The 20,776-nt window shown below is 43.0% G+C and overlaps 1 protein-coding gene across 7 annotated transcripts in view; it reads left to right on the forward strand.

Annotated features, from left to right (window-relative positions):
• Positions 1-20,776, forward strand: part of ARFRP1 (ADP ribosylation factor related protein 1) — a 223,426-nt gene that overhangs the window by 156,142 nt on the left and 46,508 nt on the right. For 2 of the 7 annotated variants that reach the window (XM_033963076.1, XM_033963072.1), the window contains one exon: positions 16,872-16,972. The exons of 2 other annotated variants lie outside the window; for them this stretch is intronic. In XM_033963076.1, coding sequence (XP_033818967.1) covers positions 16,872-16,972 — 101 coding nt within the window. Of the gene's footprint in view, positions 1-6,763; positions 7,480-16,871; positions 16,973-20,776 lie in introns of those variants that run through there. 3 more of the 7 variants (XM_033963073.1, XM_033963071.1, XM_033963074.1) reach the window with 3 other exon arrangements.

Consider the following 20,776-nt stretch of genomic DNA (forward strand, 5'->3'; position numbering starts at 1 on the left):
AGCGATGGGGCCGGATGGTGTACATCCGAGGGTGCTGAAGGAACTTAGGGTAGCTCTGGTAGCTCCACTGACTAATCTTTTCAATGAGTCTCTAGAGTCGGGAGTGGTACCTGAGAACTGGAGAAGAACGAATGTGATCTGTTTCCACAAAAGTGGAAGTTAGGAAGAAGTAAGGAATTACAGGCTGGTAAGTTTGGCTTCTGTGGTAAGCAAATTAATGGAAACACTTTTAAAGCAAATAATGGTCAAGTTTCTGTAATCCTGTGGATTACAGGACTGGATTCATTAGAGATAGGTCTTGTCAGACAAATCTGATCAATTTCTTTGACTGGGTGACCAGAGAATTGGATAGCAGATGTGCACTAATTGTGATGTATTTAGATTTTAGCAAAGCCTTTAACAGACATCTAATAAATAAACTGAGTGCCCTTGGGATGGGTCCCAAAGTGACGGGCTGGGTCAGGAACTGGTTGAGTGTAGAGAATGACACGGGGAAAAAATTTGTTCCCGTCCCCATGACCACCGACTCTGTCCCCACCCCGTCCCCGCGACCACTGTCCCCGCCCCCGCAACCACTGTCCCCGCCCCATCCCTGCAGCATCCATGCAATATTTAGCTTATTCCTTCCTTATAAATCAAAGTTCTGGCTGCTGAACTAGAGAAAGAGATGTTCAGCTGGCAGGGCTTTGTTTATAAATTTTTATCAACACAACTAATATACTACTTTATCCTAAAGCTAAATAAATAAATATAAATTTTTTTTTCTACCTTTGTTGACTGGTTTCTGCTTTCTTCTTCTTCTCCTCATTCATTTCCTTCCATCCACTGTCTGCCTTCTCTGTCTCTTCCATATGCTCTGTTACTATGCCGCTCCCTTCCATTTCTCCCTCCACCCCACCATTGCAATTGGTCTGCCACCCATCTTCTTCCCTCTGCTCCCCCCATAGTCTGGAATCTCTCTCTTCCCCATTTCCCTTCAGTGTCTGTTCCTCCGCACCCCACCTTCCCCGGTTCCCTTCAGCGTCTGTTCCTCTGCCTGCACCCCACCTTCCCCAATTCCCTTCAGCATCTGTTCCTCCGCACCCCACCTTCCCCAGTTCCCTTCAGCGTCTGTTCTTTCCACCCCACCTTTCCTCCCTTTCTCCCTCACCTTCGCGGCAGGCAATTTCTCTAAATGTGCTTCCTACCAGCAGCCGGAGTGTTGAAATTGCATGTGGCTGCAGGAAAGGTTGTCTCTGATACAACTTCTGGTTACATCAGAGATGACCTTTACAGCAGCCACACGCGATTTCAACGCTCCGGCTGCTGTTAGGAAACTCATTTACAGAAATTGCCTGCCGCAAAGGTAAGGAGCAGGGAGGGAGATGCTCAGGCGGCGGCGATCGGGCAGCAGCGATCAGGAGGGATGGAGGGAGGGAGATGCTTGGGCGGCGGTGGCTATCAGTATGGAGGGAGGGAGCGCGATCGGTGACCCCGCGCGTTCCCTCCCTTCACTGCGGAGACAAGGCCATTCACTACTCCACGGGGCAGTGAATGGCCTTCTCCCTGTACCAGCGGCGAACTCTTCTTTTCTCTCCCCCGTTTCGGTGGGTTACCCGCGGGTAACAGCCACCATGTCATTCTCTAGTTGAGTGGAAGGTGACAAAGGGTAGTGATCAATGGAGATCTCTCTGAGGTTTGCCTCAAGGTTCTGTTCTTGGGCTTATTCTTTTTAATATTTTATAAACGATATTGCTGAAGGGTTGTCGGGTAAGATTTGCCTCTTTCTGGATGATACCAAAATCTGCAATAGAGCAGACACGCCAGATGGTATGAATAACATGAAGACAGACCTGGTGAAGCTTGAAGAATGGTCTGAAATTTGGCAGCTAAAATTTAATGCTAAGAAATGCAAGGTAATGCATTTAGGCTGCAAAAACCTGAGGGAACAGTACAGTTTAGAGAGTGAAGAACTTATGTGCACAACTGAAGAGCGGGACTTGGGTGTGATTGTATGTGATGATCTTAAGGTGGCCAAACAGGTTGAAAAGGTGACGGTGAAAGTTAGAAGGATGCTAGATTGCATAGGGAGAGGTAGGGCCAGTAGGAAAAAGGAGGTATTGAATCCCCTGTATAAGACTCTGGTGAGACCTCATTTAGAATATTGTGAACAATTCTGGAGGCCGCTCCTTCAAAAAGATTTAAAAAGGATGGAGTCAGTCCAGAGGTATGGTAAGGCGTATGGGGACAGACTTAAAGATCTCAATATGTATACTTTGGAGGAAAAGTGAGAGAGGGGATATATGATAGAGACGTTTAAATAAATGCACATGAGTCGAGTCGCTTTCATTTGAAAGAAAACTCTGCAATGAGAGGGCATAGGATGAAGTTAAGAGGTGATAGGCTCTGGAGTAATCTGAGGAAATACTTTTTTACAGAAAGGATGGTAGATGCATGGACCAGTCTCACAGAAAAGGTGGTGGAGACAAAGACTGTGTCTGAATTTAAGAAAGTGTGGGACATGCACGAGGGATCTCTTAGGGCAGGGTTTCTCAACCTGCAGTACGTGGATTCTAGGGGGTACGCAGACCGCCTGTTGGGGGTACACGGGTTGATCTGATTCCTCCTCTCCCCCTTCTCCCCCAGTCCGCTGCCACCACCTGCATTTAATTATCCCCTGCTACAACTCTGGGCAGGGAAGGGCATGCCACCGGCCCACAAGCCTTCTCCTTGACGTCAATTCTAACATTATAGAGAAGGTCTGGGCTAGCCAATCATTGCTTGGCTGGCCTGGACCTTCTCTCCGATATCAGAATTGATGTCGGGGGGAAGGCTTGTGTGTCGGCAGCGTCCAGGCGCTGCACGTGCCTGGCCCTTCCCTTCCTGGAGTTGCAGCAGGCGATAATTAAATGCGAGTGGCGGGGGTGGCAGCGGACCAGGGGTGGGAGGAGGAATCGGCGGTGGGTCGGCTTGGGGGCAGGCAACACTCATTCTACCATCTGTTCGGAGGCTATCAATCTCTGCTAAGCTCTGGCTAAGATGAGCCTTAGGCTGAAGAAAAGGATCAATCTCGGAGCATATTAATGTCTCCTGAAAATCTGTCAAATGTCTGTCTTAGAAGAATTAAACAGCTGAGAGCTGGCAGAACGGAGCAATTTCTCTTGGATTTCAGCTCTGCTGGATCCTATCTCGTGTGGTGATCCAAGGAGAGGCATGTTAGTGTTAATCTGTTTGTAGTTGTAGGAATGCATTGGTGTGTGATGTATTCCTTTCCTCCTGAATGTTAACTGGATCTTCATAGAGGAGAACACACTTAAGTTGAGCATTGTGATGGAAGGAGAGATGTGGCATGGTGTTGGAGAGGGGTGATAGAAGAAGAAATGGGCATGGGGCTGGTGGGCAGTGGTGAAAAATGATCTGGGGGATGAGAGAGGAAGAAAAGCTAGACTCATAGAGGGACAGAGAGAGGTGTTGGTTGGGGAATGGAATGAGGTCTGGAGGAGAGGAAGCATGCAGGAGGCAGAAAAAAGAAAGAAAGAAAAAAATTATATATATATATATATATACATGTATATATATATATATATATATATATATTGGATGCACAGTCAGAAGGAAGTGCAACCAAGGTAGGAAAAATGATTTTATTTTCAATTTAGTGATCAAAATGTGTCAGTTTTGAGAATTTATATCTGCTGTCTATATTTTGCACTATATTTGTCTTTTTCTATAGTTGTTACTGAGGTGACATTGCCTATTTTAAAGTCATTTGCCTTGACATCTTTAAAAAATACCCGAATATAAATGATAATTAACATTTTCACTGCATACGGTGTGCTTTGTGTTTTTTTTAATTTTGTGGTTACCATTATGTATTAATAAGATTATATTGTGTGTAAATGAAAATGGATGGAAGAAATTGCATTACACAGGTAATATTATTCTTATGGGTGTGGAGTCAGGGATGAAATTTGGGCGGGGTACTCAGTTGATACTTGTTAGACTTAGGGGGTACTTGGCTTGAAAAGGTTGAGAAACTGTGTCTTAGGGAAAGGAAATAATAGATGATGCAGAAGGACAGACTTGATGGGCCATTTGGCCTTTATCTGCCATCACGTTTCTCTGTTTTCTATCCTGTTTTACCTGCGCCTTTTGGCTAGCTAAGAAATGTTTGACCAATGTTGCCTCCTAAGCTACTGGTCCTGCCTCCTTTGCAGCTTATTGGCTGGTTAAGGAATATTGTCCAATAGGCTACGGGGGGAGGCAGGAGCAGTGGTGGCTACAGAGACACAGCCTTACTCCCTGTTTACCCCTGCAAGAAAATTTTAGGTCTGTCTGGGCAGTGCTGGAAAGAATATTAGGAGTGCTCTTGCACCCACAGAGCTGACACCTGTGGATCCATAGAGCATGCTTACTTAGTCGCCTTCAACCCAGTCAGTAACTTTCTTTTTTTTATCTTTTGTTTTAGAATAGCATCTGCCATTTTGCTTAAAAATAACATCAGACTTAGTAGTCTACAATTTTGCTGCAGCCCTTCTTAAACATTTTCATTATTTTGGTCACCTGCAATCCTCGGGTATCATGTCCCAGAATCCTGAGTTACTGCATTCTGAGGCTTGTGACACAACAGCATAGGTCCCAGTGTTCCTGGTGTGATATTGCTTGACTTACTGGGTGACATGACACAGGAAGAGTGCTCTGAGACTGATGGTATCAGAAGTATAAAACATTATATAGAGGGGCCGAGGACAAGTCTTTGAGATGGACATTTTGATATATTTGGTGATGCCCTAGTCTCTTGAAGTTTGTTATATATTTTTTGTTTTTTTCAGAGCTTATTGTATTAGAGGAATAGAGGAACTCAGCAGAATCAGTTGGTCTCAGTTCTTTTTTTTGGTCTGGTTGTTTTGTTCTTTTATGTTTTCTGAGCTTCTAGAACAATAGGAACTGACCAGTAATGATGTACATAAGAATAGCCTTACTGGGTGAGACCAATGGTCCATCAAGCCCAGTAGCCTGTTCTCACGGTGGCCAATCCAGGTCACTAGTACCTGGCCAAAACCCAAGGAGTAGCATCATTCTATGCTACCGATCCAGGGTAAGCAGAGGATTCCCCAATATCTTAATAACAGACTATGGACTTTTCCTCCAGGAATTTGTCCAAACCTTTCTTAAAATCAGCTACGCTATCCGCTCATGAACAGTCCATGAATCTTCATTGACAGCTGCATAGGGAAAATTCCCCATATGTCAAAATGCCCATCTCAAAGTCCTGTCCTGGACCCCTTTATACATTAGGGAATGACACAGGGACAAATTTGTCCCCATCCCCATGCGATCTAGCTCCATCCCTGTCCTATCCCCAGCCTATCCCTAAACTAAAGTGTTCAAGGCTTATGCAGATGATAACAGAACCTGCAGGGATGGGGTAGGGTCAAGGACAGAACTCACATGGACAGGATAGGGATGGTATTGGTGACCTGGATTGGCTACTGTGGGAATGAGATACTGGGCTTGATGGACCATTGGTCTGACCTAGTGAGGCTATTCTTATGAGATAGATCCTGTGGGAACTTGGACAAATTTGTCCCATTGTGATTCTCTATTTTCTATTTCTGAGATTGTGAGCCTGAGCTCTCTTGTGTCATGTCACCCAGTAAGTCATGTGATACTATGCTGGGACTACTGTGACACAAACTGCTATGTCATAAGCTCAGGAATGCAATTACTTACCCCCTCTTTTACTAAGGTGCGCTAACCGATTAGCGCACGCTAAATGCTAATTCGTCCATAGACTAATATGCATGCGTTAGCGTTTAGTGTACGTTAAATCGATTAGCGCATGCTAATCAGTTAGCACACCTTAGTAAAAGAGGGCCTTAGACTTCTTGGACTCTTCACCTTTTCACTAATTCTCTTTTCAAACAGGAAATAAATCTGTTTCCGAGACAAGGAAGTTGAGCTAAAGGACATGAATTGAAATTGCAGGGAGGTAGACTTAGAAACATCTGGAAATACTTTTTCTAGGACAGGGTGGTTGATGCATGGAGAAAACCTTTCTGGGGGAGATGGTGGAGACTAAAATAGTGACGGATTTCAAGAAGTGAGGATAAATACAGCGTATCCTTAAAATAGAAAGAGGATAAAGAAAAACTTAAATGATATTGTTTTAAACAGGACTTGGCAGGTGCAGACTGGAAGAATCACACAGGTCTCCTCCATCATTTATTATGCTACTTTGTTAATGTTCCATTCCTTGCTTCCAAACCATCAGAGCGATGGCCTTCAGGCAGTGGCCACTGCAGGGGTGGGTTAACACTATGCTGAGTGTTAGGCAAACAAACATTTATCCCCATTCCCTGTCCCTCCACACAGTCAAAGTCCAAGTTTATTTCATACTTGATATACCATCTATCAATGGTTACCTAGACGGTTTACAATACTAAGTTTAAAAAATGAATTTAAAAAAAAAAAAGGCATTCATAGTTAAAATATCGAGAACAGATGAGACAAAGACATGGTAACAAAGGGGTCGGTGTGTAAGAAGGAGTAAAGTACATTGAGATAAAATAAATTAAAAGGGAGGTAAAAAGGGGGGTGGAAATAACAATAGGGTGAGGATAGCACTTCGTAAAAGCCATGAATGAGGTGTGTGCTTGCCCTGAACTGCTGCCTAGTATCTGTGGCTTCAATCTGCAGAACTTTGCTGCTGTTCCTTGCTTCTAACTAAATGTGCATGGTTCCCTTTGTAGCACTCCTGCAAACTGATATTTCCTTCTTCCAGTGCAATAGATGTGTCATTCTGGACAGCAAGTTATCTCCCCATGACCAGAAGCCTTTGCAGAAGGAATCAACTCCATATTCTTTCTGTAACCCTCCTATTTCACTGAGAGCTCTATTGCCATCTACAGTTTTTCTCTTCTGCATGCAAATGGGAAGGAGTGTTTTATTCAAGTTATTTTCTTCCAAGATGAGTACTGGACATCATCCGGAGTGGCTACAAGCTGGAATTTGCCCAACCTTAATAGATTAGTTTATGGACTTTCCCATGGGGCGCCCAGAGAAAGCAATCTGGGTGTGAACCACTGTGAGAAGGTTGCTCGACATTCAGGCCATAGAGCTAGTACTGCCCAAAGATTCAGACTTGGGCAGCTACTCCATATACTTCATCATGCCAAAGAAAGGCTCCGAAGATTGGAGACTCATTCTGGACCTTACTCACATAAATGCAGTGCTCAGAGTCCCTCGTTTTTGCATGGAGATGGTTTGATGTGTCATACTGCTAGATGCACTAAAGTCAGAGATCGTTGCTAAACTTGTTTTCACAGCTGCAGCAATGATCGCTTTTACCAACCCAATTCACAAAACAGCTCACCCACGTGTTTTCCCCCCTGATCACCCATTTTCTGAAGGAAAAAAAAAGGCAGGAGGGATACTCACTCCTTCCTGCCACTAGATGCTCCCCCGAACATCCTCCCTCCATACCTTTTGTAGATGTTGGAAGCTGGAGGGAAGCATGGTCCCTCCAGGTCTGAGGCCTGCCCTTCGAAAATAACGGGCCTTCCCCTCTCCAATGCACCATGTGATGCACAAGAAGGAGCCTAAGGCCCTGATTGGCCTAAAGCCAGGTCCCTTAGGTGGACCGTAGGCATCTGAGCCAATCAGGGCCTTAGGCTTCTCTCTCTCTATCCCATGTGGTACACAGGAGGGGCCTAAGGTCCTGATTTGCTCAGAGGGGAGGGGCCTTAGGTGTCTAAGCCAATCAGACATGCACAATCAGACACGCACAACATCTATCTGTCTATTAAAAAAGAAAAAAGTTTCCTGCCCGAAACAGCTGCTTTCAGGGCTTCCCCTGCTTCTCAACTGCTCAGACTTCCCTTTGCCGGCTTTACGCATGTTTGAGAGTTGCTCACACCAATCAATCAGACGAGAGAGATGGAGATTACGATGAACCTCCAATCAAATCATTTGTATGCAGTCTTGGTACATTGATCACTCTTCCACAATCGTCCAGAGAATCGGCCAACAATGATGCAGTCTGTAATAGCAATTATGTTTAGTGCATCTAGGCCAGGGGTCACAAAGTCCCTTCTTGAGGGCCGCAATCCAGTTGGGTTTTCAGGATTTCCCCAATGAATATGCATGAGATCTATGTGCATGCACTGCTTTCAATGCATATTCATTGGGGAAATCCTGAAAACCCGACTGGATTGCGGCCCTCAAGGAGGGATTTTGAGATCCCTGATCTAGGCCATAGTAGCAGAAAGAACAAGCACTACACAACAATGGCCTGAATTCCCTGTCATAAAAAGCAGTCTGAAATGCTAATATATATTCCAAGGATTTCTTGCTTTTACATCCTTGAGCAGATGGAAAATTAAACAATGCATTTGATTCTCTCCTATGTTTATGGAATGCTATGAGAAATCTATTGGACATATAGATTGGAGCAATACCATACACAACTTTGTAACAAAGACAGCCCAGCTTGAACAAAACGCGCGTTTCCACTGGAAGCCAATGCAACTCACGGTAAAAAGGAGTCACATGATCATATTTATTTAGACCATAAATTAATTTGACCCCTGTATTCTGAATCAGTCTGAGCTTAGCCATCTCTTTCTTGGTACTTGTCAAATAGACAATGTTACAGTAGTCGAGAAGACTTAAAAGTAGCGACTGAACTAAACGTTTAAAAGCTGGAAACTCAAAATATGATTTTATAGTACACAGCTTCCAAAGTGTGTAATAACCCTTTTGCACCACAGCATCTACTTGCTTTTTCATGGCCAAGTGTTGATCTATAACAACTCCCAATATTTTAATCGTTGGATTGATCTTATAGAGTGTTGAATTTATAGTAATTGATGGTTCATGTAAACTTCTATGTGGAGATGCAACAAAAAATTTGGTCTTGTCATGATTTAATTTAAATTTAAATTCTTGCATCCATGATTCCATCAGTTTTAAAATAGATTCAATTATTGTGGTAATATGGGATAAAGCTGAATTATAAGGAATGATGATCGTTATGTCGTCGGCATAACTAAACAGTCTTGAGCCCAATTTGTTCAGATGAAACCCCAGAGAAGATAGATAACATTAAATAATGTGGAGGAAAGTGGGGAACCCTGAGAGACCCCATAAGGGTTTTTCCAAGCTAAGGAAAGCTGATTGTTTGACTTAACCTGATAGAGTCTTGATCTAAGGAACCCTTTGAACCACGAAAGAACATTTCCTTGCAACCCAAAGGCATCTAGGCAGGCCAGTAACTTGGTGTGATCTACCAAGTCAAAGGCACTACTCAGATCAAACTGAAGAACTAATGCACTACTCAACAGAGCATTTAAATGATCTAACAATGTAACTATCACTGTTTCTGTACTATAGTAAGTTCTAAAGCCAGATTGAGAATCATGAAGCAAGGAATGTTGCTCAAGATATTTCATCAACTGGATTTGGACCAAACCCTCCATAATTTTTACAAAAAAGGGTATCGATGACACAGGTCTATAGTTGACTGGTGATGAAATAGATTCATTCTTATTTGTAATTATTGGAGTAATAATTATATTACCCTCCTCTTGTGGAAATTTTCCTGCCTTCAGAGAATCAGATAGCCAATCCAGTAATTTTAGTTTAAAACTTAAAGGTGCCACTGTCATAAGACAATATGATTTAGCGTATCTATAGAATAATTTAGAGAAATCCTCCCAATCTGGGTCTTCAAATGTAGACCAGTACAAATCTGCATGGACCTCAATTTCATTCATATTTGAATGAGGCTCATAATTTCCTGGACAAGGTAAGCAAGAAGATCTTAAGTTTAAGACTTTAGAACTAAAGAAGTTAACTAAATCATTTGAAGTGGGTAAAAGTAAGCCTAAGGATTGCATCTTTTGAGTCACATTAAACACTGTTCCAGTCCACAGGTTCTAAGAAACAGGACCAGACTTTAATGTTTAAATCTTTTTTATTAAATTTTTCCAACAGTACAGAGAGTAAAAGTGTAAACAAACATAACACAAAGGCAGTTAACTTCCGTTAAACAGCGTCAATCAACCCATCTACTCCTCCCACCCAATCCCTTCACCCGTCCTTCCTCCCCCCACCCACCCATCCACCCCGGGAACAGCAGCAACCAGTTCAATCAAGAACAAACCAAATCAAGAACAGTCAAGAAAAAATAAAACAAGCAAGTCAATACCAAATGTTTTCTCTAGTACTTATGATGAAATCTAAGCGGGATAGGAACTTGAGCCATGAGACACAATGCTTCCGACATCTTCTCCTGCATCTCTTCAGTCAAGACTGCAGGTGTTATATCTGTCAAGTAATGATGTAGCTGTCGGTAAGCATACCAATCAGTAGATGGTATCTGATAAATCCTTTGTAGTTCCTCAAAACCAAGCGGGACTCCATCACAAGATACCACTTGTGATACATATATAAGTCCTCGTCGTGCCCAGGTAGCAAAGGCCGATTGATGCAAGCTAGGATAAAAATTTTCATTGCCCACTAGAGGCAAACAAGGAGTTGCAGATGGTGAAACATGTAAAAACTTGCAGTCATCTCCAAGTCAACCGCATTGCAGGCAGGAATAAGTCATTCTGCAATTGAGGTAATTCTGGCAACTTTGTAGCACGTACCAAATAACTGAAATGATAAAGAGTTATATGGAACACATTCTACCTCAGGTACAGAGAAATATACAATATTACAAAACCAGTCATTTATGTATCATAGTTGACAAGCCATATTAAACCTGGAAATACTTTACAGACCCAAACCTCCCTGATATTTAGGTAACATCAAGATGGATATTAGTATACGGGCATGCTTTCCTTTCCACAAGAACACAGACAAAATAGTTACATGTTGAGCAGCATGGCGGTTGGTCAACATTAGAGGAAGCATTTGTAATAAAGCCACTGAGGCACCACCATCATATTATATAGGGCTATACATCCCAATAAAGAAAGCGGGCAATCCCGCCATGCCTTTAATTTAGCAGCAGTTCTGTCTAGTAAGGGGAGTATGTTCAGTTGATATAACTGTGTCATATCCTGCGTTATTTTGAACCCTAAATAAACTAAATGCTGTTCTGCCCACTGTAAAGGAAATGTCCCCACCTACCCATCCCGAATTGAGAGGTATGTGGGAAGCGCCAAAGATTTTTGCATTTTCAAAGTCAAACCAGAATATATGTGAAATTCATCCAGGATTTCCAATGCCCTCACCAATGAGCGTTGAGGGCTCCCCAGGATGAGTAGAAGATCGTCGGCAAAAGCCAATATCCGAAATTGGGAGTTACCCTTCGGTAAACCCTCAAGCTCATCATCTTGCATTAACGTGCGAAGAATAGGGTCCAAGTACAGTATGAACAACAGAGGTGATAACAGGCACCCCTGTCTCGTACCGCGCCCAATAGGAAATTTAGCCGTGGGCACCCCATTTATTAACACCAAGGCCATGGGCTCCATGTATAAGGCAAGTGGAATAGGTAATGCCAATTAACCTTGTCAAAGGCTTTAGCAGCATCAAGTCCCACCAAAAGACATGGTTGATTACGTTTCTGAGCTCGAGAATAAGCTATGAGCACCCAACGGACGTCCTCACAAAGCCCACCTGTTCTGGGGTCACCACTGCAGGCAGAATGGGGGGCCAAGCGGTCCGCCAAGATGCAAGCAAATATTTTTATATCGACATTAAGGAGTGATATTGGACGGTAGGACTCCAGTTCATTCTTTGGTTTAACCAGTTCCGGGATTAAAGATATCAAGGCTTCATTTGCACATCTCGGTAATGCTCCCTGTGTCTGTATATTCTCATAATACGCCAATAGTGGGCCACTGATGGAAAGAGACAGGATTTTATAGAACTCAGGAGAGTACCCATTGGGTCCAGGCGCCGTGCAAGTCCTTGAGACTTTATTGCCTTTAACACTTCCTGTAATCGTAAAGGTCTATTTAAAAAAGCAGTCTGAACATCCGTTAATTTAGGCATACCAGCGTCTTCTAAATAGTCTAATACATCAGGACCAGTGTAAGAATCTGGGGCTGCATAAAAAATTTTAAAGTATCCATAGAAACAATCAGAGATCTCTGCAGGTCTAGTCACAATTCAGCCCTCTCCGTCCCTCAAAGCCAAAATATATCTCGACACTTGCCAATGTTTTGTTATAGAAGCAAGCAATTTCCCTACTTTATTACCGTATTTATAATAATGAAATTTACAATAAAACAGGGACTTTTTTGTACATTCGTGTATTCAAGGCATTAAGGGCCGTCTGCACCGCCAAATACACATCCTGATTGTGTGTAGTTGGATGCTGTAGTTGTTCACCTTTCAATCAGGCACACTGCTGCTCAAGGTGAACAATGCTCTGCTATGCGTTTCACACGGGCAGAAATGTAAGCTATGATGTCACCTCGGAGAACGGCTTTTGCCGCCTCCCAGAATAGGGCAGGGTCAGTAAGGTGTTGTGAATTGAATTGAAGGTATTCCTCCCACTTGTCCAAGAGGTACTTGGAGAATTGTGGGTCTCCATGAAAATAAGCAGGAAATCTTCATCCAGCCCCCACACCCGACCGCTCACCTACCTTAAGATCTAGCCAAATCATGTTATGGTCAGACACCTCTAAAGGTCCAATTCGTGCCTCCTCTGCATGTGGAAATAAGGACTCTGAGGTTAATATGTAATCTCTCTGTGAGAATGTCCAATATGCTCGGATTGATACGTATAGTCATGGTCTGTTGGGTGTAAAAGTCGCCAGGTGTCCACCAATCCCAAAGAGCAACATAAATAAGGTATATCCTTATTCTGCTTAAGTAGTGTTACCCTACTAGTATTAGATCTATTAAGATTTGGGTCAAAAACTTGATTAAAGTCCCCCGCTACAATCAATGGTAACTCATTATCTTTGATACACATGTTGACCAAATTCTGAAAATAGGTGTGAGAATAAGCATTAGGGTCATAAACTACCAAGAGTCTAAAGGGCCTCCCCTGTACCACTATTTTAACCATCAGAAAACGGCCACGAGGGTCTTGACACTGTATATTAACCTCACAGGATAACCCTTTGTGGATAAGTATAGCTATCCTAGCTCGTTCTCCCACCCAGTTTAATTTTTGATGTTCCAGGTCTGTAAGCCTCATCTCTTGAAGACATGCAATGTCTACCCAGTGATGCTTTAATTGAGTTAAAATTTTTGTTCTCTTTACCGGGAATGTTATGCTGGATATGTTCCCCAATAGTAAACAAAGTGGTCGGTCACCCAGTATCTCCCCAAAAATATATTGTAAGCCAGTCATAAAGAAAGAGAACCCCCAGGCACCCAGCCTCGCCTGGGAGTGGACTCCATGAGTGATTGGGTAAGTTCAGCACATACACCAACATACTTCCAAACCCAACTAATCCACACCACCAAAAACCTACATAAGAACATAAGCAATGCCTCCGCTGGGTCAGACCTGAGGTCCATCGTGCCCAGCAGTCCGCTCACGCGGCGGCCCAACAGGTCCAGGACCTGTGAAGCAATCCTCTATCTATACCCCTCTATCCCCTTTTCCAGCAGGAAATTGTCCAATCCTTTCTTGAACCCCAGTACCGTACTCTGCCCTATTACTCAATCTGGAACTGCATTCCAGGTGTCCACCACACGTTGGGTAAAGAAGAACTTCCTAGCATTCGTTTTGAATCTGTCCCCTTTCAACTTTTCCGAATGCCCTCTTGTTCTTTTATTATTTGAAAGTTTGAATAATCTGTCCCTCTCTACTCTCTCTATGCCCTTCATGATCTTGTAAGTCTCTATCATATCCCCCCTAAGTCTCCTCTTCTCCAGGGAAAAGAGTCCCAGTTTCTCCAATCTCTCAGTGTATGAAAAGTTTTCCATCCCTTTTATCAGACGTGTCGCTCTCCTCTGAACCCTCTCAAGTAACGCCATATCCTTCTTAAGGTATGACGACCAATATTGGACGCAGTACTCCAGATGCGGACGCACCATCGCCCGATACAAAGGCATGATAACTTCTTTCGTTCTGGTAGTAATACCCTTCTTGATTATACCTAGCATTCTATTCGCTCTCTTAGCGGCCGCTGCACACTGTGCCGTCGGCTTCATTGTCATGTCCACCATTACCCCCAAGTCCCTTTCTCGGGTACTCTCATTTAATAAGATCCCTCCCATCGTGTAGTTGTACCTCAGGTTTCTGCTTCCCACATGTAATACTTTACATTTCTCAACGTTGAACTTCATCTGCCATCTCATCGCCCATTCCCCTAGTTTATTTAAGTCCCTTTGCAATTCTTCGCAGTCCTCTTTAGTCCGAGCTCCACTAAATAGTTTGGTGTCATCCGCAAATTTTATTATCTCACACTTTGTCCCTGTTTCCAGATCATTTATGAATATATTGAATAGCAGCGGCCCGAGCACCGAGCCCTGCGGGACACCACTCGTGACCCTCCTCCAGTCCGAGTAGTGGCCCTTTACTCCTACCCTCTGTTTCCTTCCCGCCAACCAATTTCTGATCCATCTATGTACGTCTCCTTCCACCCCATGGCTCTTCAGTTTCCGGAGTAGACGTTCATGAGGCACCTTGGCAAAGGCTTTTTGGAAATCTAGGTATATGATATCTATGGGGTCTCCTTTGTCCATCCGTTTGTTGAACAAACTCAGTAATGCTGCTGTTCCCATAAAACTAAAAAAACCTTTCCTTACCCCTGTCCATTTCCCCCACATATCCTCACCATGAAGGATACCAAGTGAGTCACCAACTGACACAAAGGAAATGGGCAGCCTTTTCCTATAACCTAATACAGCCATATAGCTATCGCTGCATCAAACACATATTGTTAGCAGAAAACCTCACAACAAACCCTTGAAGGAAAAACAGATCACAATCAACATACTCCATCATGTAATCTCACAGCCATGGATGTCAAGTTGCATCAGACGAGGAGGCTCCCAAGGTGTTAATGTAGCCTTCAGCCGTCTCCGGAGTATCAAAAACCTTCCAAACACCATTACTATGAGCCTTCAAGATAGCTGACTATAAAAACTGAAATCGTTGTTTAAGTTCCACCAACTTGGTACACAGCGGATAATAGGACTTACGTTTTTCTTGCAGGGCAACAGAAAAGTCTTGGCTAAGACGAATAGGTATACCGTCATATTTCAGCGTGTCCTTTTTAGCCTTATATTGTTGAAGTAATTCCACTTTATGGCGATAGTTGAAGATTTTCACAATTACAACCTGAGGACGGGTGTCCCGTCCAGGCTAAGGTCCTAGGCGGTGTGCTCGTTCGAGATGCACTAGTCCGACAGATGATGATGGTGTGAACTCGTCCCCCAATCAGCGCTGCAATACCTCCAGCAATTCCTCTGGCACTGTTTCAGGGAACCCCAGTATCCTTAAATTGGAGCGCTGAGATCTATTCTCGAGATCTTCGAGTTTTGCTGACTGTGCTTGAACCTGATCATTTAAGGCTTCCAGCTCAGTCATATGCGCAACCGCTATTTCTTCTATTGTAGATACCCATTGTTCCAATTCCATGAAGCGCTTCGCCACTTCCGATAATATTTGTTCTAGATGAGTAATTTGTGAAGATAAATTATCTACTTGCGGTCCGAGCACCTGAGTAATGGCAGCCTTGATATCACTCAAGGCTGCTCGGTCAGCTGAGATATAGTCGCTGACATGTCTTCCGCCATCTTGGTATCAGTAGGCCTCACACGATCTCGATCTTTTTTTGTTAGTTTGGCCCCGCGTTGGTTATCTGTCCATATAATCCAAAAAGAAATCAGATGGCAGTTTCGCCACAAAGGAGACTGAGAAAGCCAATAAATCGTTCAATATGGCAAGGTAGCTCTAGTGCAAGCAAAGCACCCGTCTTTACCCGCTCATTGCATCACGTGACTCCACAGGACCAGATTTTAAAGAAGTTGGATGTGAGAAGAGTACTTCTTCAATATCTGGAGGCCACCAATAAGTTTAGGTTCTCTGACCATCTTTTTGTTCTGACTAATCCAGCTAAGCGAGGTACACCAGCTTCCAAGGCCACAATTTCCAGGTGGATCCGTCGGGCCATTTCATCAGCATGCATTGTGGGAAACAGTCCCCTGTTTCTGTGAAGGAGCATTCGACCAGAAGTGTAGCTTCGTCATGGGAAGAAGCTATAGGGCAGTCTCTCTAGCAGAGATCTGTAGGGCAGCAATTTGGTCCACTCTACATATCTTCGCTAAGTTTTAGACAGTAGATGTGGCAGCAAGAGAGGACTCTGCCTTTGGGTCCTCAGTGCTACATGCTAGTGCAGTCATCCCGCTGTAGATTTCTGGGACTCTTTTTGTACATCCTGCTTGTCCAGAATGACACACCTATTGTACTGGAAAAAGAGATTAGGTTCTTACCTTGCTAATATCTTTTTCAGTAGATAGGTATGTCATTCTGGACACCTGCCTTGTCTTTTCTTTCCTGCACCTGCCTACTGTCTCATTAAGAATGTTCTTCTCCGAATCTTGTGCTTGAAGGACAGTCAGCCTTTTTGGCCATGAAGAGTACTTTTATTACTGGTGTATTTTGGGGTACTGTTTGAGCTTCTTTGATACTTCTGTTAGCATGTTTATTGAGCAGAACAGACTTATTGGAAGGTTTTCCCATGTCCCCTACGTCACCAGATTACGGAAGAGCTCTTGCTTGCTTAGGGACTAACTGTAGATGAGTAGAGTTCTCAATGAAGTAGGAGGTTTATAGAAAAATCCAGAGTGGATTCCTTCTGCACAGGCTGCAGCGATGGAGAGGTGACCCGCTTGTCCAGAATGACACACCTATCTACTGGAAAAGATATTAGCAAGGTAAGAACCTAATCTCTTATTACATTTTGCAGACCTGCCTTTCCATTCCAGACATCAAGACTGCTTTCAGCGATTGTATCAACAAGATTGGAAAACGAGACTGCCTGACGCAGGCTTGCTCTGCTCTTACTGGGTAGGTATAAAGGCTACTAAGACGTTGGTATGCCTGTTGATTACAGATATGCCACAAAAACTGTCCTGATCACCTAGGGATAAGGGGATTCACTGCAAAAACTCTAGAGTAAGCAGTAAATGCCACAATTGAGTGGATAGTCACTGGGACCTCCTCTTCCTCCACACCCAACTCCCTTCACCCCCTTCCTTATCTTTTCATCAGTCACACAAAAAGCTCAAAGTCCCATGACACATATCCCAACATACTCAGCCTCAAGGAAAGCGAACAAAATGTTGGGTATCATTAAGAAAGGTATCACAACCAGGACAAAGGAAGTCATCCTGCCACTGTATCGTGCAATCCGCACCTGTATCGTGCGTCCGCACCTGGAGTACTGTGTCCAGTTCTGGTTGCTGTACCTCAAGAAAGACATGGCGGTACTTGAGAGAGTCCAGAGAAGAGCAACTAAGCTAATAAAGGGTATGGAGAACCTCTCATATACTGACAGACTGAAAAAGCTGGGGCTTTTCTCCCTGGAAAAGCGACGACTCAGGGGAGACATGATAGAAACCTTCAAGATCATGAAGGGCATAGAAAAAGTGGACAGGGGCAGATTTTTCAAACTAAGGGAAACCACAAGTACAAGGGGGCACTCGGAGAAATTGAAAGGGGAAAGGTTTAGAACAAACGCCAGAAAGTTCTTTTTCACCCAGAGGGTGGTGGATACATGGAACGCGCTGCCGGAGGATGTGATAGGCAGAAGTACGCTAAAGGGCTTCAAAGAAGGTCTGGACAGGTACCTAGAGGACAAAGGGATTGAGGGGTACAGATAGGAGTAGAGTTAAGGTTATAGGGACAGGATTAGAGGTAAATTATAAAATTAGTCAGAGACCACTGTTCAGGCAGTGGACCTGATGGGCCGCCGCGGGAGCAGACCGCTGGGCAGGATGGACCTCTGGTCTGCCCCAGCGGAGGCAACTTCTTATGTTCTTATGTTCTTACTCCCCTCCTACCAGGTCTCCTGCCTGGGGGCCATGGGAAACTGTGTACTTAATAGAGGCCTAATAGGCTTCTGTAAAGACTCGAAAGGAGCTGAATAGCCTGGTTATAAATACTGAAGGGAAGATTCTCAAATGTTCATGGTAACAATTTTAAAAATGCGAGTCATTCTTAAAAAACTGTGCATACAAATGAAGTTCGCAGAGGGTCGCTAAATTTGCATGTGCCCATCACTGGTGAAAGCGATTGGCACGTGCATAGAATAAATGAACAAAGAAAAAAGATCAAAAATTGGCATGAGGTATGCTCACTCCCTCCTGCTGCTAAAGTCAAGCAACCCCCCTCCTCCCAATGACAGCAGATTTGCCCACTCCTGCTGCCAAGCAACCACACCCTGACACCCCACACACACGGCAGCAGGAGAGATGACCACACCCTCCACAAACTTTTATTTGCTAAACATTTTGAAAATTAATCTCCTTGCAATTTTAGCATATTTTTCTTAATTATTGTTAACCGAGTTGAGCTTCCTCTGGTTGATGATCCGGTATTTAAAGTTAAGTTTTAGTTTAGTTTAGACGTTTATATACCTATGTAGCATAAATAAGTATGAGGCCAGTCTCTTTCAATTGAAAGGAAACTCCAGAGTATGAGGACATGGGATGAAGTTAAGAGGTCAGGAGTAATCTAAGGTAATACTTTTCTAGAGAAAGGGTGGTAGATGCATGGAATAGTCTCATGGTAAAGGTGGCAGAGGCAAAGACTGTATGTCTGAATTCAAGAAAGCATGGAACAGGCACATGGGATCTCTTAGAGAGAGGAGAGAATGCTGTGGATGGACAGACTGGATGGGCCATGTTTCTATATATGGTATACGTAGGCATGAAGTTCCTCTTCATTTTGAAAATATGGCTAAGGAAACTTTTATTTATTTATGTATTTTTTATTTTTTTTTAAGTTTCAAAAGTTTATTGAGAAAATGCAAACAGATACAAGCCAACAAAGATCAAACAAAGCAGCATATATTCAATCCCTATAACCACAAACCCTCCCCACCAAAACCCAACCTACACCCACTCCTCCCCTGCAGGTAATACAAACAATGGCACTGTGAAGAACAACACCACAATTTACCTTTGTTAGCCTTCCATTCCACATAAACATCCCAGATCTTACTATCAGCAGGCAAGGCAGCATGTCTAATTACAGTCCAATTTAGCATAAAACAAAGAGAGTCCCGGCCATTTGGGTTGCTTCCACTTTGCAGCCACCCCTAAGCGGGCAGCTGTGAAAATATATGCCACCAAACGCTTGGGGAAATATTTGACACCTTAGCTCCTCTTACGACTAAAACAATTTCTTATTCATGTAAAGTTCCTTGGTACTCTCAATGCCATCGTGATCTCAAATGGAATTGTAGAAGGTTAGAACGTAAATGGGAAAAAAGCAACTCAAAAGATAGGTTAAAATGGTTAAAGAAAATCACTGAATATAACCAAGAACTCAATAAAGCTATTATGGAATCAAAATAGGTAGCTCTAAAGATCAAAATAAAGCTCTATTTAAACTATGGAAATCCCTTACTAAAGCAAGTGGTATGTCACATGAAAATAACAGACCAAATGTGGATGATCTTACAAAGTTTTTCAACAAAAGAATTTTGATTATAAAAACCTCTTTGGGAAATGCAAAACATGATGATCTTTATTCTGATTTGGACAATTAAAAATTTAAAGATTTGTATTTATTTATACCCCGCCTTTCCCAAGGCGAGTCATAGTAAAGTACATACACAAACAGAATCACATACAATACAACAATAATAATAATGTAAAGCCTCCTAAAATTACAAAGAGGCTACCAGCGCCTTGCATATTTCATCTTACAGAAGAGATGTTTCTTCAACATTTTCTTAAAACTACTCAAACTAGATTGCCGTGGTAAATATCCCGGAGGTTTATTCCACTTGTGAGGACCCACACATGAAAATATTCTAGCTCTTGCGAGGACCCACATACAAAAATATGTAAGCTCTAGACATGGCTAGCCACAGTTGTTTCACTGTTGGAATATGTAGGTCATTGTGAGTCACCGAGCGCAACATACGGTGTGGTTCATATGGCAGAATGGTATCCATCTAATGTTTTGGAGCCTTATTGTATATATAAAGATGCACCATGATCAGTAATTTATAAAGGATTTGATGTTCTAATTTTAACCAATACAAAGATATATAGCATTCTGTCACATGATCACTCTTTCTTAATTGAAACAGAGTTCGAACAATCGCATTGTGGGCTACCTGCAGCGCTGATGTAGGTAAACCCAGAAACACCAAATTGCAGTAGTCTAAGCATGATAATAGCACACTCTGCAAGACAGTCCTAAACATAAAGGCAGACAAGTATGAACACAAACTGTTCAACAGACACAATTTTAAAAATACCTTTTTTACTGCTGCACATACATATCCCCTGAACGTCAGACAAGAATCCAGTAGAACCCCTAAATATTTTACCTCCATGGATATTTCAACAGTAATGTCTAAAAAGTCAATTTTATCAGGAAGAGCATTGCCCAATGAACGAACAAAACATGTGGAGGGGCATAATAAAAAAAAACGTCTAAGTCCTCTTTTGGCCTAAGACCTTAAACTGAAAGTAGAAGCAGGGAAAATGTCCATTATAAAAAAAAAAGTCAGCTGTTTAAATGCCCAGACCACCACTACGTCTAAACTTACACCATATAATCAACCTAAAAAAGCCTAAGCCCCAAACGCCCAAAACAAGGGCTTTTAGGCGAAGGAGGAGCCAGTCATTCACC

This window comes from Geotrypetes seraphini, chromosome 11, assembly GCF_902459505.1.
Source record: "Geotrypetes seraphini chromosome 11, aGeoSer1.1, whole genome shotgun sequence".
NCBI classification, from domain to species: domain Eukaryota; kingdom Metazoa; phylum Chordata; class Amphibia; order Gymnophiona; family Dermophiidae; genus Geotrypetes; species Geotrypetes seraphini.